At 37.1% G+C, this 27,522-nt stretch overlaps 1 protein-coding gene across 1 annotated transcript in view; it reads right to left on the bottom strand.

Annotated features, from left to right (window-relative positions):
• Window positions 1–27,522, bottom strand: part of IPO5 (importin 5) — a 38,710-nt gene that overhangs the window by 4,692 nt on the left and 6,496 nt on the right. The window contains exons 3-23 of the mRNA XM_084300959.1: window positions 23,851–24,043; window positions 23,264–23,366; window positions 22,934–23,030; window positions 21,789–21,893; window positions 18,820–18,942; window positions 18,612–18,732; window positions 16,126–16,213; window positions 12,552–12,658; window positions 11,206–11,330; window positions 11,029–11,118; window positions 10,767–10,940; window positions 10,345–10,563; window positions 9,553–9,636; window positions 8,599–8,731; window positions 8,365–8,486; window positions 7,771–7,867; window positions 7,109–7,281; window positions 6,610–6,721; window positions 5,973–6,028; window positions 3,526–3,648; window positions 2,660–2,879 (exon numbers count right to left, since the gene is read on the bottom strand). Of these exons, the coding sequence (XP_084157085.1) occupies window positions 2,660–2,879; window positions 3,526–3,648; window positions 5,973–6,028; window positions 6,610–6,721; window positions 7,109–7,281; window positions 7,771–7,867; window positions 8,365–8,486; window positions 8,599–8,731; window positions 9,553–9,636; window positions 10,345–10,563; window positions 10,767–10,940; window positions 11,029–11,118; window positions 11,206–11,330; window positions 12,552–12,658; window positions 16,126–16,213; window positions 18,612–18,732; window positions 18,820–18,942; window positions 21,789–21,893; window positions 22,934–23,030; window positions 23,264–23,366; window positions 23,851–24,043 (2,665 nt within the window). The remainder of the gene's footprint in view (window positions 1–2,659; window positions 2,880–3,525; window positions 3,649–5,972; window positions 6,029–6,609; window positions 6,722–7,108; window positions 7,282–7,770; window positions 7,868–8,364; window positions 8,487–8,598; window positions 8,732–9,552; window positions 9,637–10,344; window positions 10,564–10,766; window positions 10,941–11,028; window positions 11,119–11,205; window positions 11,331–12,551; window positions 12,659–16,125; window positions 16,214–18,611; window positions 18,733–18,819; window positions 18,943–21,788; window positions 21,894–22,933; window positions 23,031–23,263; window positions 23,367–23,850; window positions 24,044–27,522) is intronic.

Below are 27,522 nucleotides of genomic sequence, written 5' to 3'. Positions count from 1 at the left end.
TAATTTGGACTGCAGTGCATGTACACAGCGCCTGCCTGCTGTTCACCTATTGCATGTGCATACACACACACAAATATATGAACATACATTTTATGTCCCTATTCCCCCCCCCATCACTCCCAAAAAGAAGTGCACGAGGAAAAGCTCATAAAACTAATCTCATCTGGTGAATCCACCTGGCATGGTTTAGGTCGCAAAAATCAAACTTCACAGAAAAATACCCATTTTCTCACAAGGTTAATAACAATTTATTTAAAATAGTGGGTAACCACATACATACTTCTAATGAGCATTCACATCACATTTTTAGTTACTTCTGTCCATGCAGCCTTCAGAAGCACCCTAAAAGCAGGAAGGGCTGTCCCTGTGTTCTGCTAAAAATACAGTCCTAAACCTGTAAAATGCTAAACCAGCACAGAGAACAGGTTGTGGAATCGTGCAGAAGGCACGCTTCAAAATAACTCCAATTACTGAAGAGTGAGATCTCACACTACTTGATTTTCATCAGTAAGCTTTGCAGTTAAGTAATACACTGTGACACTTTGGTATACTGCCCTTACTGAATTTGATTTAAGAATCAAATTCTGGAGAAATATGATCAATCCTAGAGCTAGAAGGGGATACTCTTATGGGGTTGGTTATTACAGAACCACAGCAACATTGGTCAGTAGAACCTGTGTACTGAACACAGGATAACAGGACTTCTGTGGAACAAGCTCTGCTTTACAGAGAAGTCCGCAATGTCCAGACAAACTGAATCTGCATTTTACACCTCAGGCTATCATGACTACTGTAGCTAAAACTCATCTGCATTTCCCCACGCTGCTCTGTAGTAATGGATGAGTGTGTGTAGGTATGTGTCTTTGCAGCCCTAAGATTAGTAAGGCACCCAAATCAGCATCATCTTCTCCCTGCAATTTAGGAGACTTTTCTTTTCCTGTCTAAAAAACAGATCTATTCTCACATAGACTTTACAGTACATAATAAAAAAAAAAAGTCAAACCAAACAACCCCCCAAAACACCCCACCACCTTTTAACTATAAAAGAACATCTTCTATAATAGTTTTTTGTAAAGACTGTTTACGCTGTCATCTTACTCCACCAAAAGTCTTGAGGCCACTAATATGAAGAAACACACGTGTTTGATTAATGCAGTATTCAAACAAAGTAGCTGATTATATCCTTCTACCAACATAAGAATCACAGTGTGGCCCAGGTCGGAAGTGACATCTGAAGATCAGAGAATGAGACCCCACAAGCTCTCCGGGCTACCTGTTCCAGTGCTCTGTCACCCTCTCAGTGAAGTGCCCCCTCCTATTCAGCTGGAACCTCCTGTGCTTCAGTTTGTGGCCATTGCCTCTCATCCTGTCACTTGGCACAACTGAAAAGAGACCAGCTCCATCCTTTTGACACCCCCCCCTCAGGTATTTATACACATTGATGAGGCTTCCCCTCAGTCTTCTCTTTTCCAGGGTGAAGAGGCCCAGCTCTCTCAGCCTGTTCTCATACAACAGGTACTCCAGTCCTCTGATCATCTTTGTAGCCCTCCTCTGGACTCACTCCAGTAGCTCCATGTCCCTCTTGTACCGGGGAGCCCAGAACTGGACACAGTACTCCAGGTGTGGCCTCACCAGGGCTGAGTAAAGGGGGAGGATCACCTCCCTTGAGCTGCTGGCACTCTTCCAAACCACCCCAGGTTACCTTCTTGGCCACAAGGGCACATTGCTGACTCACGGCCAGCCTGCTGTCCACCAGGATTCCCAGGTCCCTCTCTGCAGAGCTGCTCTCCAGCAGGACACCCCCAGCCTGTACTGGTGCTTGGGGTCATTCCTCCCTAGGGGCAGGACCCTGCACTTGCCCTTGTTGAACTTCACAAGGTTAGAAGCAAGAAATAGGAGCAATGTTGACAGTCCCATAAATTATAACCTCGTAAACTTATTTCTTTTCCCCCTCAGCTACTTGATTTGTTGTAGTTTTCCACCCTTTAACCTTACTTATTTGTTCTTTACTAACTCTATTTTTAATCCTTTGTTTCACCATAAAGTAGCTCCTGCATTTACAAGTTCCAGAGATTCCTATCTTTTTTCATCTGAGTGTCAGAAATATCCAAATTGAAATTGGCTTTTTCTGAACTCTCAGTTTTTACATACTGCTGCAAAGTTGCAACAAAACAATACGCTAGCACCATATTTATAACCTAACTTCTTTACTGATTAATATAAGAGCTCACAAACATGATGTTTTCAGAGAAGACCGTAAAACCTACGGGGCAGATAGCTTTTCACACCATGGCTTTAGTTTAGTTTCTAATCACAGCACATCATCTATTAAAATAAATCACAAAGTTCTTTTATGTACAATTGTATCTAAAATACTTTTGAGATGCCTGCTAATAAGCTGTAAGCTGTAAAATAAAAAGGTTATTTTATCTCAACATCCAACTAAAGGTGAAGGCAGGTGTCTAGGCTTAGTCAGGACTTGTTTGTCCAAATACGAAGAAAAGGACCAAAGTTGTTAGAAGGTTTAAAGTTGGCCAAGGTAAAGTCTAATGAATGACAAGTAAAATGAGACTTCAACAGCTGAAAAAATACACCACCAAAAAAACCACCACCAAAACTCCAAAATGAGAACAGTTCTGACTTCAGTGAACGCACGTACCTGTGCAAAAAGGCCGATAGCTGTCCCCACCAAATTGTGCCATAACTCCAACACCGTAGGCAGCTGCTTGCCTAACCTCCGGGCTGTTATCACATATTGACTGTAGCATTGGCCTCAGGAAGTATTCAGCGTACTTGAAGGAAGAGGGGCTGCAGTGCTCCACGATGTCGTCAAAAATGCACAGCCCCCACTGCCTATCCGGCCATGGCCTCTGCGGACACTGCAGCAAAAACAGGTAATATTGAAGCCACCTTAAAATAAGTAGTTTTGTACATCCAATGATTCTATCAACAAAACAATCAGTGTTATAGTAACAGTGGTCTAGCATTTTTGTTAAATTCTTCCTGGATTAATATTAATTCTACAAACACATCAATTTCTATAGTGGTAGTTGCAACAGTATCGTAAACATAATAAAATCCAGGTCAACACTTGAGCTAATTAAAAGAATACTAGTTTATGCTAAATCCTTTACCTGTATTTCATGCTCCATTACCTATTCCGTTCTCAATTTTTCCCAATAGTCTGCCATGCTTTTTTTGTCTCCCTTCTTAAAATCCCTTTTAGACAGTATCAGACATTCCCAGGAAAATTAAACTTCTAAAAATAGTTGTGTCAAAGATCCTAGATCTTGCAACACAGAGATTATAACTATCATAGCAGGGCATTTTTTTTTAAAAAAAAAAGCATGGTGTGACTTCATATTAGACCTGGACTAAACCTTGAAATGCCTCAATTTTGTAAAACAACTGCTACATTCTATCTACCAAGTTCTGAGATGCCAGCATGGAATACCTACTACTGCACATTCAGGAGAAACAAACAAGTGACAAAAAAGACAGTAAAAAAGACAATTAGGTACTTACAATTAAGTTGACGATTAGTGGAAGTAGCCTTTCAAACCACGGTAACACCTTCTCTTTATAACTGCTGAATATTGAGTGCAAAATGTCGGATACTTTAGTCAAAATATAAACGTCACTGTCATCCTGATAGGAAAAGGATACAACTCACATTGAGACTAATGATCTTTAAAATACCAGAAAATCACATGAAGCCCTAAGGGCTCTAAACTAATAGAAGAAAGCTGTTTAATGATGTGGTTTTGTAAGGAGTCTTTTAAAATCCAGTATTTTGAACTCGTGCTTTAAGGTTAAAGTGCACTGCTATTTAACTTAAGAGCATCCAATCACCTAAGACTCGTAGGTTTCTCTCAGGGACAGAAAAGTTTTAAGACAAATGCTTCAGTGGATTCTCTTTACAGAAAAGGGAAGGCCCTTTTCCTCTTCTGGAGCTTACATATATTGGAAAAGCTTTTATTGAAAAGTAAACAGATTATTGCCTTTGTGCGAGAACGTGGCAAAAATATGAGGAGTATTTATCTTCTTTTATCCTTTAACTTCACTTTTCACCTTGCCTAATTAATGAATCAAACTGGTGAAGCACACATTCATTGCACAGATTCAGCTATCAACTCACATCATATTTGCAAGTGAGGACTGCAACCCTAGACATGCTTGTGCTGGGAAAACCATTTGACTTTGTTCTGTTGTACTCTGCATGGTTCCCTTAATCAGTTTATCCTTTCACGGGCAGGGAAAACAGAACACAGGTAGTTTCTGATCCCTAGTGAGAAACTACTAACTATTTCTCATGCAACAGGCAGCCTGCCACAACATGATATTTAAACTCTCACTGTTTAGCCAACTTCTGCATTGCCAAGGCATAATTTAAGCAGTAACTCTGGAACACATGCACAAATGAAAATAGAGAAAGAACTGCTGCAGCTCAGCACATCACGAGGTCCATCTGGCCTGGTATGGATTTAAAAAATTATTTATTTTACTAATAGCCAATAACAGATGCATAGGGATACAGATACATGTATGTTTGCATGATGTATGCCTCCTCCTACTCCACATCAAATCAAAAAAATAGCTATTGCCTAAGCCAGAGCTGTATCTGGATATTTGATTGACATTACTGTTTTAGTATCTATCTTTCCTGACTTCTGTCATCGTCTTTATGTACCCCTTAATATTTCTGCTGCCTTAAGGTAAGTGCTTACATACACATATTCTGGGACTAAAGATGTATATCCAAATGTTGCTCATTACTACGTGTTAATTCTGTCCATATGGCAAGTGACATTCTGGTCCTACGCCTACTTTCACAAAGCAACACAGACAAGTCCTCCTTGCAATCTTTTTTTAAAGATCAAATATGAATTAAAGTATTTTTAAAAATGCCTTGCAACTCTGCAAAGTATGGATACCGCTTCTCTGAAATGGTTCTGTTTGCTATCATTTTCTCTCCTTATCGCTATGGAGTGACAGTTAAGAAAAAAAGACTAAACACTACAAATAACAAAAGGAGAAAAAAATCAGTAAAGGCTTTTGATTCAAGACTTGAACTGGGGGCTTTTTGTTGGTTTTGATCCCAAGCAGTATGCAGTTGCCAGAATTCTACCCTTTTAAATGCAAGCCTAAAATTCCCAAAGGAAGAGGGCACAAGAAATGCATTATTTAAGAATGCATTTGCATACAGGTACCTAATTTGTTAGGGTATATTCTAGAGTTTGCAAACAGTGTAAATTCAGATAGTCAAGCTTCACAATCTAATTATGCATCACGTGGAAAAATTTTCTTAAATTTACTGAGTATCCTGTGTCTCATTATACACAGCGGTGACTTACTCTTTATTGATCTCTCCACACTAATGATAATTTAACAGAACTATTTTATCTTTTCTAGAGTCACCTCTACTTCAAACTAAAGTCAGCTCCGTATCTTAGCAGATAAATAATTTTGGTATTCTCTCCTAAGCAAACAATATGCCACCTGTTCATTCTGTCGTCCTCCTGTGATACTATTTTAAGGCTATCCCTTTTTCAGACAGGCTCCTGATCTCATGTGTCAGAGATCTAGCTCAAAGATTAAGAGCAACCTAGGTAATTAGGCACAAAGGAAAATAAGTCGGCAAGCATGGGCCTTGGATTCTCACAACAGCATTTGAGAGCAAACTACTTAAGAAAAAGTTATCTGAGAAGAATTGCTTGAGAGGATGAAGGAAGTGAGAAGCTAGATCCTGAAATTTTTCTTTCAGTATACTGGACAAGGAAACCTTTGGTGCTTTCTAACTCACACGCACAGCATGACCCATTTCTTGAAGGAATATGACAACAGTGCATTCCCCCAGGAAGAAATAATTCTGAGAGCAGACATTATACTTTAACTGAATTGCATGTCTTATCTGTGTAATGCATTTCCATCCTGGTACTTTATGAGGGGAAAAGCTTCCCAAACCAACTTACTTCATCTTGTAATGACTCTTCAACTTGTTCATCATAGTCTTCATCTTGTCTTTTCACTAAATTAAAAAGAAAAGATACGTTAAACAACTAGAATTGCTGCATATGCCTACGAAGCCTGTGAAAGGAAAAATAGATTCGGAAAGAAATTTAGAAAACAGTAAACACTATCTGAAGATGCAACAGGAATTTCCTGTCTTTATGAAACTTCACAGAGCTTTCACAGAAAAACAAATACACTGATATGCCCCAGACCAGTAACATGTAAAAGAACATGAAACCTGTTCACAAGGACAAGAAAGTGTATAGAAATAAGACACCACTGTTGCTTTAAAATTGCAAAGTCTTCAGATGAAAAGACACAAGTGATAACACCACAGACAAGTGCCATCTTCAGGTAATCTGTCCATCAAGTTTTGATTAATCTACTACAGTATTTCTGCAAATTACACTATCTGCATTCTCCCAGAGCTTACACATGTAATTCAGTGGATTTTGTTGTTTCAAAGTCCAACTGCCTTGTATAAATACACAAGTTAAAGAAATCCCAACTAAGCATTTTTGTGTTCAGAAATTAGAAATTCTGCTTTAAAGAACAGCTACTATGACTCCACATCAACAGAAATGTATGCGGACCTACCCTGTCTTAATTCTTGATTTTTAAAGTGCTCTTCTAGTTTTCCTTTTAATATTCCTCCAAGTTCTTCAAAATGTTCGTTGTTAAGGCATCCATCTCCCATTACCTCAATGCACTAGTGAAAGAAAATGATCAGTTTTTCAGATTTAAGGTACCTGAGCAGTCTCAATGAAATCTAAAACATGCAGAGAATATTAATGCACGCTAAGTGATCATTAGCAGAAATAACATTAGTAGAGCTTTCACGCTGGGATCAATTCTCAAATTAATCAAGTAAGGCACAGTATCACTGCACATTTCACCCACATTGTTCAAGTGGTTTGTGATTAAAATAAACAACCCTGGTATTTATTTTAGGTTAATACCTTATTTATCCCACCCCCCCTTTCCTCCCTGCCCAAACATTCAAAATCCCAATGTACAGCTAGAAAAATCAGAGCAAAAATGCACCTTGAAAAGCTATCAACAGTATTGCCACATAATTGGTAAGGAAAAGAGTTACCTTTGCAAAAGAATGCATTATTTCTGAGAGAACATCTGAATCTGGTTCCGTCCCAATCGCCTTGATGAGCGCATCACACATGAAGTGCCACATCTGTGTGAGGTACTCTGGCCCGCGAACTCTAGCACATTCAAGAAGGAGGGGCATCGACTCTGCTGCTGCCACTCGAACACGTTTTATTATTAAGGAAATAAAACGATCAAGGCCAACATTAAGCCTTAGAATGCAAGCACTACTCACCATAATGACATTAGTTTCCTACTTGAAATTGATTTTTTATTACACTCTAATGCGTTTAATTTGTTAATTACATACATATTAAGATTATAAAAAAAATTAAACTGTTTGCTATTTAGACGTTGTTTCAAGCCTATTTCAAACAGAAAAGCTATTCAAGTTGCCTCAGTTTGTTGACACAAAGAACACTTTCTGTACTGTTTGCTTTCAAAGTTACAGATAAGCTTACTTGAAAGAAACTAGGGGGATAGCTAGAATTTGTTTCCTAAAGGCATATGTAAACCAACATTTCCTCTCCCAAATCTGCTATAAAGCAACAGAATATTCTAACACTAACACTCTCAATTAATTTACGCAATAGTAACCAAGACTGATTCTTCCAAAATATGTTTCCATTTTCACAGTCAAATTCATTAATAGGATATCATCGTGGAAATAGAACTTCAGTAAGGGAACCATCAGCTTCACAACTTGTTCTGTGTACTCCACAAACCCTTCCTTTAGCTCTTTTGCATAGCAAACCTGAAACATAAAATATTGAGGTGTCACCTTTAACAAAAAATACCTTTACTAACATTTTTAAATTACAGAATGGGAAGAAAGATAGTTAAAAGACTGGAATTTAACATGCAATAATCTACTTACTTACCCCCTCAACTGTGGCAGTTTAAGAAACCCTAATAGCAACATAATTTCTCACTCTTAAAGCATGTTTTAATAAAAACAATTCAGAAACATCAGTATTTGCAAAAAAAAAAAAAAAAAAAAAAAAAAAAGTAAAATTCTTTAACATCTTCAATTGTGTAAAAATTCTGCTAACACTTGCTATTCAACCAGAAACTCTAACAATACCTTTAATCAAGTAAACAGAATAATTAATGCCTGAAATCCAAACTCACTGTCACCAAAAAGAAAAAACTCTTTAATTCAATACCATAGAGAATATTTGTTACGGATTTTGGTTTCAAGACTTGATTGTCCAGGAATACATAGGTCACCAAGACCACCCTATTACTCACCAGCATCTGGCAAGCGGTTGCTTTTTCTTCAAGGCCTGCAGTTTTAATTCCAAAACTCTGTTGATCTCCTAAGTTTACAAATTCCCAACCGTCATCATCACTCATATTCTCCATATCTTGTGCTGTTATTAAAAAAAAAAAAAAAAAAAAAAAAGGAATTAAAAAATCTTAAAATTATATTACATTTCTTTTTCTTTCAGTGTTTTTCAAGTCAAGCATTAGCTTAAAACTTACTGTCTAAGAGAGCTACTTCAGGTTTAATGGATGCAGTCTTCATTAAAGGTCCCATTACAACAGGAAGGTACTGCTGAAATTCCTTTCCAAGAATTTTACACATCCTGGCCCATGCTGAGATCATGTAAGAGATCTGTAAGAAAGAATACAGTCAGAATTTTCACGTCCTACTTTTTATTTTAATGCATATTTAAAAGGATATCATAAAAGAAGAACATTATACAACAGGACTTCTTTTTTGAGAATGTTGGCAGTGCATAAAATGTATTTCAAAGAGAAGACTAAGAAAAACAAATTCAATATGCAAGCCATGTAAAAATTAAACTTCAAAAGAACTCTCCCCCAAGACTATATTCATAACAACGCATTGACAGTATCTCTTATCATAGATGCTATACATGTTAAAATATGGCAGTATAAGATGTACTGGTAAGGCAATCATGACTGTCATCAAAAGAATTTCTCTCTGAAACGAATAATTTCCTGAATTTAAATGATGCTGCTGAACCTCATCCCTGAAGATAGCAAACTGAGCACAAGACTGTAATACTGTGGTTTAAGTGGATTTCTTTTTAGCAGTTGCACAAGTCAAAATAGTTCTTTGCTCTTTTGGACAGCTGCCTAATGAAACTTGTGGAACTATTCATAAGAAGGTAGCAGGAAGTGAATAAGTCATACAATGCCAAATAAAGTAGTAGCTAATAGGGAATGATTGCTCACATGCTGAAGTCTCCTCACGAAATATAATCCCTGGAAGTCTGACATCCTATACACAATTCTGTGAAAGATTCTAAGGACCTCTCAGGGCAGTGAATATTAAGTTTTCTAAGATGTGATGAACAGTTAGCCTGAAGCTGTAACTACTTTTTTTTCTCCCTTTAAGGAATATCATATTGCAAAGAACACTAAATATAAACCACAAGATATGCACTATAGAAGAGAATTTTAACATACCTGTGGATCATCATCTTCTAGATCACTGAAGTCTGTCTGTGTCTTCAGCAACAGCTGCATTACATCCGATGCATCTTGCATAAACTAGATGTGGGAAAAAGTGGTGTTGAAGGCAAATTAAAAAGGTACTTGCCTGAATCTTAACACCAAACAATTTAAGGGAGTGTTTATGTCCAACACACTATCAAGACAAGCTAAACCTTGAAATAGACTGAAATGAAGATACAAGTAAAAACCTTTTTTCCTGGAAGCATCACCAAGTGATTCTAGTCTTAAGCTTCACTGTATTGGTACTTTTACAGATATGCATTTTAACCAGTGTATCAACACAAAAAAAAACCCTGCCAAATACATCAAGCATCATGACAAATTACTACTACCAGTTCTACAGTTCTATTACAAGCACATCCAAACTTTTCAAGGAATCTGCCTGTAAAAACAAATAAATTCTTATGCTGAGCTTCCTTTTAACTATATAGATTTTCACCACTATTATGAGCCCACTTAAACGAGATGCTCCAGTATGCCTCTTAAAACAAAACGAAAACACATTTTCAACATTGCCCAATAAAACAAGAATAACTTAAGTTGATATATTTCTGTAAGATTCACTTCTGAATTTGTGAATCTGAACAGAAAGACCATTACCACAGAATAAAACAGGAATGCAAACATGGAAAGCAGCAACAACATAACTGTATGTTTAACAAGTAATCGTGTCAATTCAAAGCGAACATCACAAAAAAAACACAGCTGTTTTAAAATACATTAATACAATAGATAAGATCTTACCTTTTCTTTCCCAACAGCAAGACCAATTAGGCTGATGCATTCAATAGTTTTTCCTCGTAAAAGTCTTAGCTCCTTCTGAACAGCATTCTCAACAATGTGCTTTAAAGAAGTCATAAATAAGTCATAGTAGGGAACAAACTTCTCCTCTGCTGTATCTGCAACCGATGCGATTGAAGTCACAACTTGCTCCAAAACTAGCTTAGTGCCTTTCTGTATCAACTTGAAGAGAGGAAGAATAAGGTGTTATATTTCATTAAAATAGCATGCTTTTTAAAGCACCAAAATCTTAAAAATGTGCTCTTGTACGTATCCCATTCTTGTCAGCTTATAACACCAGCAGATCTACCTACTGGTTTACATCAGATGTCATAGTTCAGCTATTCTACATATGTGAGCGATTACGTTTGTTCAGTGTATTATACCTCTTGCAATTTTATCACCATAGTGGAATGAAGATGTTTCACTAGATTATCCAAATACGGAATAAGCAGTGACTTGGGACAGTCTTCAGTGAAGTTTATGAGTGCTGCAGCTGCATGGGCTTGAACACGCTGGTTGCCTTGATCCTCCATGGTTTGCAGAAGAGCTGCTATCACCTGAAAAAGAAAATGTTTAGTTTTAGAAAAACATGTTTCTGGATGGGACAAAATTTTACCTTTTTTTTGGTACTGTTCTACTACTTGCCTTCTCATGAAATTTCTTTTGAAAGCCAGGTGCAAAGTCAGTTGCCATTTGTCCGATAGCATTGCAAGCAGCATATCTCACTCTTGGATGCTGAAAAAATATTACCCTCAAATGGTTAAGTAGTAGTCATAAGAGCAGAAATGAAAATGTTTTGAAATAATTAAGTATTAGACTCACAGGATCCTGAAGGAACAGCAAAACGAAATTTACTATCTCATTTAAAATTCCCTCCATCTGTTGGTGGCAACCTTCTCCAATGGCTGAGAGCGCCATCAAGCCAGCGTGCCTGTATTTCCAGTCAGCTACAGAAGATTGAAAAAATATTTATTATTCATTTTGGAAACCACAGAGCACCCCAAAGACTAATTAAAAAAAGTGATGGGGGAAGAATAGGTAAGAAGGGAAACTAATGCATCAAATTTTTGTTAAATACTTTTTGATTTTCCTTATCAATGCTTTCAGTGATGCACAAAAATCTGAGTATCTAATCCAGGCCAAATCTATACCCAAAAAAATGATTTTTAAACTGGAGATACAAGCATGTAAATAGTACTAACATCTGGGGATTGCGTTTTTATTAAATGAGCTAACCAGGGAAGCTTTTTTTTTCCCCGTGTCAGAACAGCCTAATAACATTAGAAGAGTCACACTAATCTGTTCACAACATAAAACTTCCCTTACTGGAAAACCATTCTGAACAGACTTGATAAATTTCTACACTCTGCAGGTGATACCTTGAATAGTCCTACAGTCTGTATCCTATAGGATACGTCCTTTTCAGGCTGGGTTTTACATTAAATTACAGAAGAAGCACCCAGAAGTATCATCTTCACATCATCTTCTATTTTGAAGGCTCAAATCATAAGTCAATCGAAAGTGTATGCAATAAACACACATTTATTTTGAACGACTGCCTCAGCAAGCATTACAGGTCTTTGTAAGAGGAAAAGAAGCATGCAAAGGAATTGATAAGAACATTATGTAACCACCTCATGAAACAAATATGAAAATTGGCATAAGCACGTAGAGCCTGTCTATTGCAGACTTGTGTGTTTTGATGCATGAAATTCCAAGGGGTAGGGTGCAGAAATACATTCTTATCTACGGACTGCAATGTATGAGAAGTTCACTAAAATGCAACAGTTCCAAAGAAACAAAAGCTTCTAGCTACAGAACAACAGGTGGCAGTTTAGGCACACTTAAGATATTGTGGGCCACTGTACACTGATTGAAGGAGGATACCCTAAAATAAGAAAAGGATTTATAGACTGAGGTTAAAAATCTGTAATGTTTTGGTTTTGACATCTGTTCAGGATCCAGAAAAAGAAGATTTAATGCACTGAACATAAGTTTAACAAATCCCAGTCTAAGGAAAAGTAATACATTTCCAAGTTCACAGCATTTATAGCTTCTGCTGCTGAAATTAGAAGTGTATAAAATGCATTGCTTAGATAAACAGGAACATTTAAGAGGTATTAAAGTTCCTGAAAAAGCTAGGATTATAAAAACTTGCAGTTACTTACGATTCTGAAGCATCTGCATAATATGTTCTTTAATCATAGGTAAAACGAGCTTTCCTCCAAGGCCACACGCCATCCTGTCCAGTGCACTCTCACCAGCAACTGCATTGCTAAATAAGTTACAAAAATATCAAAAGGTTTGACATCTGCAGTAAAACAAACAGTACAACAGCGCAGGAAAGTGTATTTTCTGGCAGTTCTAGTCTCAAACTTTTGCCATGTGGATATCCATGAGCCTCCATAAGTAAATAAAGCATACCCAAATCTAAAAGCACATACATAATGGATGCTTCAGCCACAAAGTATTTATCCTCCACTTAACATTTACTATTTTTAGCCCACTGAACACGTCTATTACCAGAGAAATCTGGACCTTCCTAGCGCTGAATTTTGCAATGTTGCACATACCTAAAAATCTATACATTATATTTATAGTGAATTAATAAATACTGGCCAGTATCTTTTTGTGTAAATCATCAGAACACACACAAACCAGTTCAGACTTGCTATAAATCAAGTGAATGAGCAGAATTCAAGCTTTAGCATGCAAAAGAACTTCCCAGCAAGGCTGCAGTATCAATACTACAGTACCACAGCCCCTGGCCAATGACTCAGGCAGAAAACATCCAGTCCAGGTGAGGAATTTCTGACTTGCAGCAAGTTCCAGAACTGAGAAGAGCCAAACATTACCCATGTAAAGTGACTTGTTCCACCCAGTTGAATTAATCCCTACGGAAAAGTGAATAGAGTTTCCAGGACACAGCTAACTACTGTTCCAGTCTGGGTATGACTAGCACTGTAATAACTCCAGGTTATTACAGTACCTTCTGGACACCCATGCTGATGGAAAAACTGAACAATGGTTCAGAAAAGGATGAATCTCCCTCTTCTTTCAAGTATCATCCATCTGGGTCAGAAATAGAGGTCTTTAAACTGTCATGCTTGAATCCCCAAGTCTCATTTCAAACCATAAGCAGTCTAGAAATACACATGCTGTGAACAAAGCTGTTTGCACGAAGATACTGATGAAATTGCATGTTTTTCTTCAGATTAGTCATGTTCAAACAGAAGCATCACTAGCCAGTCAACTGAGCATGGGCATATAGGTTTAGATTGGAGGAAACTCACTGAAATTATTGGCTACATTCATCTGAAATGATGTTGAGTTCTTTCCTTTAACCATTAATTCGTAATATTCAATATGAGGAAGTAGTGTTATCTTATAAAAATGACCACACACTTCCCTGCAAAATTTGCAAAACTTTTGCCAGGGAACGAGGAAGCTGGATTTGCGTCTTCCTTCTTTAGAATTTCACTGCTCCATGAAGTCAGAGCAACAAAAAAACCTGGAAATGCTAAAATATTCCCTGATGCTTTGGTGTTGGCTGACTCACATCCCCCTTAGTCAGATCTGAACACGCCCTAAGTAGGCTAAGGCCTGATGATCATCAGCCAGTTTCTTGGACGGCACAGAAATTCCAGCTGTCTTACATAGCTAGAAAGACTCAGCAGGAGAAGAGGTTTGCGTGCACACCATGCTCATTGACAGCTCTCCACAAAGATGAACTTGAGTGGTGGGAAATGCATAATAACATGAGTGAATGTGCTGAAAGATTAAACTAAGTACACAATCACCACAGAGCTGATTTCCAGTGTTTTGCATCAAAGCCTTGAATTCTCCTATTGCTTTGAGCGCTAGAGGAGCTAAGTTTCTCCTTTAGGCTAAATTTGTTAAGCCTGACTTTTTTCCAGATCTTTGCTCACTACTTGTTAAGAGAAGGAATTTCACACTAGAATCCATAGCTTGGGCTGGGAAGAATGAAGTTACTCTGCTGACAATAAAGAGAAATTGGCATGCCTCAAGGGGATGATTCAGAGCACTTAAACTGCCTAAAGCGGGCCATCTGAATAAACTTCCACACCCTGAGAGATTTGACAAGGTTTTGAGCTTTATTTTCTAGTATTCTATTTCCCCTTATAATTTAAGGGAATAGAGATACAAATACTTGACAAACCCGAATGCAGTGGTCTGACAGTTCTAACTGTATGGCAAAACTTGAAAAGTTGTGGAAATGAAACAAACTAAAAGGGTCAGAGGGGAGGAGGTGGGGGAGGGCAGTTCACTTTCAATTCCATAGTCCAGAGGAAAGAAAAAATATTTCAAGTATAGGATTAAACAATCTTTTCCATAAATTCCTTTGGATCGGTTTTGCAAGCATCTTGGCATGCCTGGTATCTAGTAGAAGTTGCTACTATGTTCAGTAGTAAATCAACATCTTTTCTAGTGCTCATCTTCCTATGAAGATTTCCCATTAGATTGTTAATTTATGAGGGGGGGGGGGGGGTAAAGATATAGATGACAGCAGTAGGTATTTCCAGAATCAGATATAAAATTACTATACATAAACTGTGCAAGTTCGGAAAGCTGTTTCAGAGAAGGACAAGTTGTATAATTGCTACAATTGAGGCTCTAGTAAAAACATGTCAATATAAGTTATTTTCCCCTCACTACTCCTCCTTTAGGATTTTCTCCTCATTTGTGCAGATGAAGTTCTAGTGTTCTGTCACAAACCGTTTGGAAACACTAATTACATTTGAGCTTTGAAGGAAATGTCAGATGTTGCAAAAAGCATCTAGCCCGGTAAAGGAACACCAGTGTCATTACAAAGGCTTGGAGATAATTATCTCACTGTACATATTTCTGCTTTCTCCTGCTTCTTCCTGTATTTGGACAAGGGCAGACACAAGAGGATGCTGTAGACATACCACTGTCATTCTAGGGAGAAGTTGGAGCAAACTACAAAGCACGCAGGAATGAACAAGTTAGAAATAGTGGACATTTTTAGCAAATCTTTCTTACCTAAGACAAGAGATAAGCTACTGCTAGCTATGACAAGATCTAAAACAGCAAAAACATTTTTTTTGAGCTAGATAGAATCCAGTATGAAATTCCACTATGCAATCTAGTGTCCTTCCAAACTAAGGCACCTTTTTATCACCACTGTTTCAAGAGCTAGAAAATGATGTACAGATTGGTTGCATGTGACTAAAAAGGTTGGTATCCTTCAGCTTTGGTTCCAGCACATTTCAGGATAAGCCTCAATTTAAAGGGTTCAGAGCAGTGAATTCTGAAGTGAGTAACTGACATCAGTGACAGAAACAACAGAAATCTGAAAAGTTAGAACAGTGCAAAACAGCAGGCAAGACAACATGCAACAGTGCAAAACAGGAAGCAAGACAACATGCAACTTCTAGATGTAAATTATGGCAATAAGAAAATACTGAAATAGTTTACTTGCTAAGCAGTACCTAAATAATGTACGCATAAACTGTTCTTGAAACCAGGTGCAGTTATTCCAAATCTGCTACATCAATTTTCTATTCAAATTATCAATTCATATTACTTTTTAAATTTTTAGTCTCCAGTGTCTGAACAGTCTTATATTCTGCTCATGATTGAGGGAACACAATTAGAAGAGTTGATTAAAGAAAAGCAATGCACTGCAGTCATTTGCATCCTGTACTTAAAAGCTATGCAACTTTGAAGGCATATTGAAACAACTAGTTTCACAATTACCTGTCAAAATCATCATCTTCAAGCTCATCTGCATTTGCCCAGTCTTCATCTTCTTCTAAGTCAACCATCATTGCTAGCATTTGAGGAACTGAAAAAATAAGTTTAAAGTCAGGTTATTTTCTTAAAATATATTCTCAAAAAAGCCTAAATAAAGTCCTCTCCCTTCAGAAATCATTACAGAAAAAGACCTCTTCTTCTTGTAGCAGATAGACAAGTCTACACATCAAATTGCATCAGCAAAAAGTTCGTAAGAAGTTTTCAGAACACTCAAATCCAGGACAATGAAAAGTTTTTAATCTTTTTAAAAAGTCTTTAATGAACTCTATCAAGGCTCTAGTATGATGCCCATGTGTCAGAATTATATATAGATACTAGTCACTGAATATAATATCCTCAAGAAAAATGTATTATAGCCCAGAAGTTTCAGACACAGATGCTCATTAAGTGCACATGAAAACGATGTATTGACACGTATCTGAAGGATGGAAATCAACCACAATCTGCCACCATTGCTACAAAGTTCTAAAAACTTGCATCAGTGTTAATTACTGCTTGCAAGTCAGGCTAAGAACACACTGTCACCCGAAGCTGATTAGTTATCATATCTGGACACTGCAAAAGCTTGCTAGTTGTTTAGTCTTGATATTTAATATGAATATGGTTGCTGGTGTGTACAGCTTTACACACACTTTATTTTTTTTAATGTAGGGTTGTGCATTGAAGTTTCAACCTTGACCCAGCAGGCCCTCAAAATGTACCTATTGCCAGTATATAGATTATTTGTTTATAATGCAGTTAAGGATGAAACAACTGAGCCTGGTTTACTGCCAGAGCATGCCATGACTTGCCATTTCCTGGAGACTGAGGAAAAACTAGGGCCAAAGCTAGGCACTTTCTCTAGAAATTAAAGCTGCAGCAATAAAAAGCTGTTATCTTAAATACTGAGCTCAAAGAGAAAAATCTGAACCCAAGTTGAATTTCTGAGCAGAGAACCGGTGAACAGAACATGACTTCTCCTAAACCAGCAAAAACAACAGAAGGCAATGGTTTTGCCTAAGACCTACCTGATTCTAGTTGTGAAAAACCAATTTATCAACTTTCTATAGAATGAAAACAAAGCCTTTTAAACTAAAGCACAAAACCATGACAAAAAGCTATCATTTTTGGCTACCTCTTTATCATTCTCTGCACATAACTGCTTTATGAGCTCTGCCAAATTTTTTTCTTATCTTAGTGATTCATTTAATACTACAGTGATTTTACAGTGGGTTGCAAACCAAAAGTACTTCATTCCCACATGGTGCCTTATCCTAATAATGTATCTTAATGCAAATGTTTCATTCCTAAGCACCAATTACCTCCCCAATATAAAAGTAATATGTTCTAACGGGATGAAACTTAGCTATGCTGCCTGACCAGATAAGAAACTTGCAGTGATTTGGGGGACATTCAGCAAGCATCAATATTAATATTAATTTCTTAATAGTTTATATTCTCAACAAGCTACAGAATGGAGTGAACATACAGCATTCTAAACATTACCAAATTTAGAATATATCCTAAAAAAATCTGTTATTTAAAAAGAAATTCTATAACTATACACATAGCACATCCAGTTTACTTTTCTACAGAAGTTTTATGATTGATTCAGAGATCTGGACATCTACACCTTTCCCCAGCCCAAGCATATGAATGGAGGAAAAAAAGTTGTCTTTTGGCAGAAGTTTCAGAAAACAAGCAAGAATCTAGGCACATACAAGTGTGGCAGTGCAGGTGAGAAACTTCTTCCTGAACATCAGGCCACACTGGTGTGTCACTGCCCCATTCTGCTCACAAGAAGGGTTTAGAAGGCAGAGAAATACCAGCATGCACATCCATTTAAAAGCATTGCTGCTGGGCCTGTCCAGAATAGTTATTTTTAGTATCTCAAATAATAAGCCATGATTAAAAAAGCACAAAGAATTTACAACCTGTATATTTAATGGACTAATTAGTCCACGTATTTATACAAGCGTTTGATTTTCAAACTCACAGCTTTAACTCAACACTGAAGCTTAACATGCGTGCTGAATTCCTTCTGTCTTCAGTTGCCAGCACCACAGAATATCTGGCCTACATACCAAACTTCAAACGTAGGACTTCAGAACTAAATGCATCAACCTTTTTTTTTTTTTAAAACACAGTACAAATTTCCAAAGCCAGCAGCATGAGAGTAGTATTTTCTTTGGAAACACCTTATGAAGAGTCCACTGTAATTTTATACAAATTGCTGGTGACTGCATAAGCACAGATTAATTCATGAAGAGTCGTAACAGGAAAAAAAAGAAGTGTTTCCTCCTCAATAAAACCCAACTTGGTGTCACTTAAAGTTATCATCATCAGCAAAAAAAAACATATGGTTTTGCCACTTGAACACCTGCAAAGTCAGTTTAATGCCATAAAGGAAGACAAATTATTTCACCAAATAAAATGAGTAAAATACTTACTGGCTTGTGCAACAATGTTTGTATGCCTCCTCAGCATAGCAGCAGCAGTTTCTGACAAGGTCACAATTACTTCAAGTGCCAATTGACGCTGCATGTTACTGAGACTGGCATCTGCACACAACTACAATCCAGAAGATTAGAGCAAATGGTTAGAACGCAGGTTTCAAGGGGAGAAAAAGAAAAGTGACTTAAGAATTCTTGGCTTTACCCTCAGACTTAGTTGCAACGTAGGTTCTAAATGTGGTCGTAAATACTTGGGAACAGAATCTGCAATTTCTACAAGGGACTTGAGAACAGAGTCATCATTTTGGTAGCAGGAATCATTTACAGCCTACAAAGAGATAAAATGAAGACAGGATTAAATGAAAAGCAAACAACGTATAACTGAGATTACCAAGGAAGCATATACAGGGTCCAAAACCTACAGGATTTCTGTTAGGAAGTTATGGTTCACAATGTTACATACCATCAATTTTTGTCATTATTAGTTTAAATCTAACATAACAGACACTCAGGCAACATTCAGGTCACAAATCAGGGGTGCTAACATGCAAAAAACCCACACTATTCTTTGACATGCACATGCTCAAAAAAGCATTTTAAATAAAGAACAAGTCCTCAGAGGAACTCTGCCCAGAAGGAGAAACAAAATCAGCCTTTTTTGTTTTTAACTGTTATGTGAGAACAGCTTTGAATAGCTTAAACTTCAGAACACCAGGAATCTCGAGTTTTAATAATTTCTCATTTTTTTCTGGACAGCTCTGAAGAGCCACTGAATTAAAGCAGACCTTTCAGCCTTCAGCTACAGGAAAGGAAAAAAAGAAATCAAGTTTTTTTGTAAGGATCTTTCCTATCCTCTAGCCACATCCTGTAAAGTAATTTAAAGCTTACTTTTAAGTGACCAAATTGATGCTCCAGTACCAAAACATCACACAGTTATTTGATGGTGCTTAAAACTCTTCTAAAAGTAGGACACAAAAACCCAAATCTCTAAAGAAAAAGCAGTCTTTAAGCCCACTTCTGGGTTTTGAAAGGAATTCTCATTAACAAAGTATTAGATGTCTTACTAGTGTAGCAACTTTTTTCTAAGTGAATAGCTAGGTGCATTTTTTAATACTTTAATCTAGAATCTGATACTTTTGATAAAGCCACTCAAGTAACCCACAACTTCATTTTCAACACAGAAGCAACATCTTTTAAAAAAACTGTTCTGAAAAAACTCTTTGCATTTTCTTTGCTAGTAGATATTACTCGTCCTGTGGAAGTTTATTTATAAATATTCCATATTTACTGGAAGTTTCTTTAAAACTCTGGACTCTACACCCAATACAACTTTGACATTGTATTAAAACAAGGCTAGGTTTCTGAACTTGTGGTTTAAACTTCTTAGAAACATATCAAGTTGAGACCTCAAATGCAGATGCACTTGTTAGTAGTATTGAACATGAACAACTACAGTCAGATGAAGTTCCAGGTGTTGGTTGTGTTTTATTTTGCCTCTCCTGATTTTTTTTTAAACTACCACTGAGTTAAGTCCCTTGGATACATGTTTAAGCAATTAGTTCTGAGAGTTTTAAGTGCTAGAGAATTTGACTAGAAGGATTGAATTGCAAAGTCAGATTTTTAACTTTAGCTTATTAATTTATTTTTTTAAACCACTGCAATACTTGAGCAAAATGAACTTCAACAGCAACAAAAAAAGCATCCAACTGTCTCCAAAGGTCACTCACCACTATTCTAACACATCCCATCTCCTATTTATAAACTTGGATTTTCATATCCATCTTGTGTTACCACAGCCAGAGAATCTAGTCCTTCTCACAATAAGTATTTTAGAAGACAGATTTTGTAACATAATTCTGTGCTCTACAGTTGCAAAATAGCTTGAAAATACAAGCCAAGTGCTGTAACACAGCGTTTAGCATGTGCTTTTACAGCCTAAAATAGTAGCTTTGAGTTATATCACAGAGTGGGCTATTAGTCTGTAGTCTAAAAACAGCATACTATTTAATTGCTGAACATCAGGACAAATGGCATGCCCACCCCAAATCCTGCCTAGCTCCCACTCATACAGTGCTCAGTAGCCAAGGTCCTCTCAGCCAGTTACAACGTTTGAACAATACAATTGCCATTGCCAAAGTGACACAAAGACTAACCACCAAATAGTGACCTCAATATCAAAATACATTTCTTGTACGGACTAGTACACAGTTAACATTCAGATCATTTTAATAAATTCTTCTCGGCTTCCATTTAAGATCAAGCAGAATGCCAATACTTACAGAAGACAGTAAACTTGGCACAACTTTGCTTCAGCTGCCACAATACACGCATCAACAATGTTTATAGCTCACAGTATCAACAAGAACCTGCTATGCTATCTGCAGCAAGAAAGCTGTCTTTAACCTAAACAGCCAAATTCAAAAAAACACAGGAAGTTCACTACAGCTTTTACCACAGGTACTTAGTTATTTCCATCTTTTTATTAATATAGAAAGGGAACAGGACTGTGAAATAGCATTCCTCCAGAGCTCAAATAATTTCTGTCTCTGGTTTGGTTTACAATAGGGTTCTCCCCAAAAGTAAACAACCTTATATTAGAATACCAACTTTTGCTGAACTGTATCCCTCCTAAAAGGGACCTAACCCAGCCTCAGACGCAATATGAAGCATAAAAAGTCATTCTGTTTGCTAGTTCAATTTATCAAACAGCAAAGATTATTTTATTCAGACTGTTCCTAGTTTGAGAAATCTTTGGCAGAATAACTCTATGCTTTCCTCTAAACTGAAGAGGTATGGCATATCGTGCGTAAATGATTTTCCTAATTGACTACTTTAAATATGGACTACCCTGAGATTTCAAGTATTTCTCAATACTAGGGCTAATTAAGAAACTAGTTTTAGTTAAGTATCTTACAAAGAATTTTAACTCTTATCTAGGTAACATTAAGCTGATCAGCATTGAACTATTTTCCTTAAAATTCTGTCAGTTAGCTTGTGTTTACAAAATTCCTTACTGTTTTCCATCTTGCTGGTGACTGATGTCAGATTAACATATCATCAATCCAGGTCTCCTCAAAAATTCATACGTAACAAAACTTTGCAGACCAGTAATTTGTTCGGATCCAGTCAACACAGACACACTAACGGCAAAGACTTACTTGTGTGGTTTCTTACCTGCAAGATTCCAGGTAGCAAATCTGCAAAATGTTTTAGGAGGGGAAGATTGTGCTCATTAGCAAGCACAAACGCAGCTGCAGCTCTAGCAGACAGAGTCTTGATCTAGAAGGCAAGATTGGAGAGAGACATATGAAGAACTGGTAATGAAATGTCTGTTTTCTTTTAACACTAGGCCCATTATGAGACTTTACATGGGATTATCATTTCCCTTTCACGTTTTCCTAACAGACACAAGAATTAGTTTTTAACTTTGAGTTCGGCATCTTGCTTCAAATTAAGGTAAAGTGAGTGATAAGATTCTCAACACCTATGTCCTCCACGATATCAAAAAGTTTATCATATTATTCTTCTGACACGGCAAATATTCCAGTTTGTTCTGATTTTTTTTTTTTTAAAAGCCATTGTCCTCAATTTCCCTCCCAATTTTAAATATGTATGCAAGTGTCAAAGTCCCATTTTTCAAAAAGTGTAATTTAAGTGTTTAAAACATGCTTCTGTAAAGGCATGATTTGTGATACTTTTCAAAATGTTACTCAATTGAGTTTCAAAGGTCAGAAAAAGTAATCCATGGAGGAGCAGTAAACTGAACCCACATACCTCAGCAGGGTTTCTTATCGTTGCCCAGTATTCTCCCGAACAACAGAAACACTCTCAAAAGTACAATTCCCTGAACAAATCAGTAAATCTGAAACCTTCCAGAAAAGCGAGGCTTGCCACATGCCCACAGAGCTAAGTATGCATGACCAGTACAGAACGTATCTATTCTGTTAAACAGGAGGGCCAGAAACTGAGCTGAACAAGGTGTTTCTGGGCACCCACACTGCTGGCTAAAACCCCTGGCTCTACTTTACATCACCACAACCCCAGGTACAGGTTTCTCCAACCATAACTGCTAGGGAAGAATCTTGGTCAAAGCAGTGTTGTATAAGCCAGTCAGCCAGCCTGAGGACCACAAAAAGGTCTGGCTCTTTTGTTTTGCTGTAGGCATAGTCAAACCACCTGCAGATACACATCATTCTCAGGTAACACAATTCTCAGGTTGGAATTTAATGTGTTAACCTTAATGTCTGAAGCTGCAACTGCAAAGTCTTTATACTTGGGATGGGAAAGAGCATTAACAAGCAAAAATATAAAGATCTTACTGATGGATGCTCTTGATCTTGCATACACTGAACCAGCATCCTCTTAATGACCTCCAGATAGTGCTGCTGCTGATTCCCAAAAATTCCAGGAAAATTCCTAGAAAGACCAGAACATTAGTGAAAATTCACAGTGCAACCTTAACCATTGTCTTAACCTTATTCATTGTTTTAGCTATAGATCGTAACTGCATGTTAGAATTCACTAAAGCCACCATACAATAGAATAGCTATAATATAACCATTTGTTAATTAAGTAGTGACAATGTTGTTATAGTTTTACAGCTACTACTTGGATAACCTGTGAAAAAGTGGCGAAGTCTGAAAGCTTACCAGAAAATATGCAGAGCAGCCTCACGCAGTCCAACATTCTGTGAGCTGACAGAGTCAAATAAGAATTTCAGAACTTCTGGCCACTGGTTGTTTCCATCTTCATCTAGATTAAACACAAGGTTTTTAGGATAAGCAAACTAAGAGTGGCTAGACCTCAGTTATGCCAGGCAACTGTTCCACACTACTCAAATTAATTTCAGAACTGATCTGAAGATGCATCCAAGTCATAAGATACATAAGATACAAGGCATAAGGTACAGCATCTCAGAAACAGTGATCTCTATTTACTGCTACATAACAGTACTGGAGAGAGTACATGGTGCAGACGTTCATCAGAATTTAAATGTAACTAGATTTCTAGAACTTCACACAATCTCACCTAAACTCAAGCAATTTAAAAAGCAGAGCTAAAGAATCTTATTTTTATCTGGTCAAGGATAACATAAGCAAACATTCCATTTTATTTTAAACCCTGAAATTAATTAGTACAATAATGCGCAGAAGTCTACATAAAACTAGAGAGCAAGAGATAAAACTGCTATCAATACATAAATATTTTGCCACAGTATCAAGCTTATTTTAATTACCTATTAAGTTCCTGGCCAACTCAGCGACAATGTCACAGATCTTCTTCCTCATACTGGACTGTGTTTCCAACTGAATGATCAACAGCAGTCCACTTTTGATAGAGGTCTGATCATCAGGTGAAAGAGCTGGATAAACTTCTTCAAAGGCCGAAGACAAAAGACGTCGTAGAAGGACAGCTGCCATTTGTCTAGCCTATTGAATGAGACAGCACATACATTAGTGTTTTGATACAAAATTTAAGAAAGAAAACTTCTATTCCATGAGTAACTGTGGCACTCTGTTCCTTTTCTAACAGGAAGTGGTTTATAATGTCATTTATATAGTACTAGCAATCATTTCTCTGACCAAATCTACTAAAAGCACCAGAAATTTAGCACCTATTCTGTTTAGAGGGTTCCTACATACAAACAGCTTCAAATCTTTTTCTGTATTCTGTAACACCTGTTCCTAAACTGCAATGAAAAAGAACAATCATGTTCTTCCGATGAATGATGACTGACATCATGCTTTCAATGATCAGTTTTCACGGTGTAGACTTGTTTGGTGAATGGAATACCTCTCAAGCAAGAGATGACAGTTACAATAGTAGGTAAAAACACTGTCAGAAACATTACTGTAAGCTGATGTTTCTGAACTACCACAGCTATTCAAATATTCAAAGAAATAATCATGAAATCCTCTAAGGTATTAAGCTTTTTCTGGAGCTAAACCTTGGACATATTTTATGACAAGTTAAAAAACTTAGCTGCATTATAGAAAGATGTTTAAATCACATCTTCCTGATATTTTAAATGTCCCACTGGGATAATTATAATCCAAAAGGTTTTTTTTTGGATTAACAGATGACTTAATGGGATAGTTTTGTCAGAAAATTAATCTGTAAGCTCTTTCTCAAACAAGCAAATTTTACCCTAAAGATTCAAGAACCTAGAGTGAGATTTTGTTCCAAGCACAAGACTACTTTGTCAAAAAGAGCCAGAGCTTTCAGCCTTTCACACATCTATGATACACTGTTTTTCCTTAAAATTGAATTTGAGCATAGGAACCTCAAATACTACATATTACAATGCTCCATGCTTCCTGCTTGTATACAGTAATTTCACAAGAGTGTCGTTTACATATTTATTTACAATTATAAAAGAACTGGAAGCAAGAAGTATGGGTGACTAATTCCAAATGAATAGAACAAAATGTGCAGTAAAGGCAAAAGATACATGAAGCATCCTGAATGACTTAAATGTGGTGTTCACTAACCAGTGTTTCTAGAAGGACAAGCAGTAATTAAAAGGACAAGCGGTAATTAAAAACATCCCCCCCAAGCTTCTGAAGTTTAACCCATGTAACAAAGCGTTACATGGCAAAGCATTAAATCCTCACAAAAATACCCTAGTTTCAAATTTCAAATATAAAATTTGTATTTACTGAACTCTAATGCAACACATGCTATTTTTTTCCTAAAATAGTCTTAAATGAATGTGTACTTGAGTGAAAAACAGTTTCCCTTGTGACAGCCTTTGGAATTCCAAAACATTCAGTGAGTAGCAGAACTAATGAAGTTACATTTCTAACAGATCTCTCAATGGAGCAAAGTCTCAACTTTTAAAATATCGTATGAAAGTTGGTATTGCTGGAAAAAAATCACTGAAGATACTGTTCATGCTGTGCTTTGCAGTCAGCAGACTCAACAAGTATTTCATATAAAATGCCTCTATGCCAGCAGAAGGGAAGGACCAGAACTAGACCTTGCTCTACATCCTTCCTCATCTCCTCCTCCGCATTAGCACCAGCAAGGACCAAAGCCACCATATATGTAGGATTAGTAGATCTTTCTCAGTAGATTTAAGACAGAAGGTGAACAAAGAGGGTCACACTGATTACCTGTGCTGTAGCTCCATCATAAACTAAGGTCCTCTAATATATCACATAGAGGGGCATGAGGTAATAACAGAAGAGATTTTCCCTACCGCCACCGTGAATCCCACTAACAGTTTGCCCATCAATTTTAGTAGTACTACAATATAACAGTGTCTTCCCTTTTCCCATCCCTAGAAGAATCAATATTGTGAAAGATTATAACTTCAACTCATTAGTAGTATGAACCTACATAGAAGAAGCCTTGACTTATGTGCTGGGACTAAGCAAGGCCATAAAAACTCTGATTCAACATCTTCCCATACTCAGAGCATGGTGTTTCTGTGCATATTCTGACATCTTATAATGACTGCACTTACATTACTTTCATTCCTTTACTGAAGCAATTCGTATGTAGCCAGACAGGGAATAACGCTCATTTTCTTAAAACACAGTCTCAAAGGTAATAGTTTCTACCTCTGAAGAATTTAATTTAAAATATTGGGAAGACAGACAAACACAGACTGATTGCAAGGTACAAGACAAGCAATCAGGTATACAGAAGAAGACAAGATCTGTGCTACGTGAATTACCTCCTGGTTATTGTTCCTAGCTTAGAAAAAATATTCCAAATTCCCTAGAGCAAATTCAAACTTTTGAAGGAGTGACAGAAGCAACTGACTTCTAAAAATAAATAGCAAGTTTTCCTCAGCAAACATCCGTCTATGTAAATTACTATTGTGAATTCAATTATGATGAACATGGTTGATCAATGGCAGCTCTGGGACAGTTTCTTTTGCTTTAAAGAAGCAAGAATATATATTTTTAATGCACACCAAAGGCCCTCTTATATTTAAGTATTACAAGACGTACACCTGAACAAGCATTTCAAAATACTGTAACTTATCCACTATTGCTTTTGATAAGAAGAGGAACAGTGAACTCTTCAGTGCACTACTTCTTATCAATAAATTCTGCGGTGATTTAAAAAAGATGTTCTAAGACTTTACAGATTGCAGAACCAAGGCACAAGAAGCAAACCCGCTTGCTGAAACAGGGCAGAACTACAAAGAGATATTTGGGATACTGTGTTCTACACTGGCATTCAAAGTATTTGGGTAACCATGCCCTATTTGTAAGAAAGAGACTGACCCTCTTGTGCATCTACAGGCACTGATTTTTTTGCTTTTGTTTTACAGTTCCTTTTACATCCTCAAAGATGAAAATACTGATGGATGGGAGCAATCGATATTTAGGATGTGATCTGACGATGGACTTCCACAATATTCATTTGAGGGGTCAGCCCCAAGTAAAATCAAAGTGCACAGTGCCTAAAGTTCCCACACAACTCAAAGGGAGAACTGTGGTGCATCAGCAACCTACAGGCTGCCTGCCTACCCCTCCAAATGCCGAAGAGGAAGCTGCCCACAGCAGTTTTCAGATTAAGAAACGCAAGCTCTGTGTGACAATATGGAGAGGCAAAAGAGAAAGGTCAGAGAAATTCTAAGAGGGCTGTGAGTATAGCAAAAACCCAGCTTTACACAGAGTTTGTTCCTGTATTTCACAGCGCTTGAAGATTCTCAACTCCAAGTTAGGACAAAATTAAAGACTGCCAGTCTAGAGTTAATCAGCAAGAAAACAAACACAGAAGAATATGCAGAGCTTCTGCTCCTCTCTCAGAGTTAGGTGATAAATCAAAACTGCAAAAGGAACAGCCTTTAACACTTGAGACACATCCTGAGAATAAAAAACACCAAATAAGCTGTGAATATATAGCACCTTCCTGTTCATCTCTAGAATCCTAACTTTGTAACAGTGAG

Source organism: Netta rufina, assembly GCF_964035555.1.
Source record: "Netta rufina genome assembly, chromosome: 1".
Taxonomy (NCBI): domain Eukaryota; kingdom Metazoa; phylum Chordata; class Aves; order Anseriformes; family Anatidae; genus Netta; species Netta rufina.
This window is presented reverse-complemented; position numbering and strand designations above follow the sequence as displayed.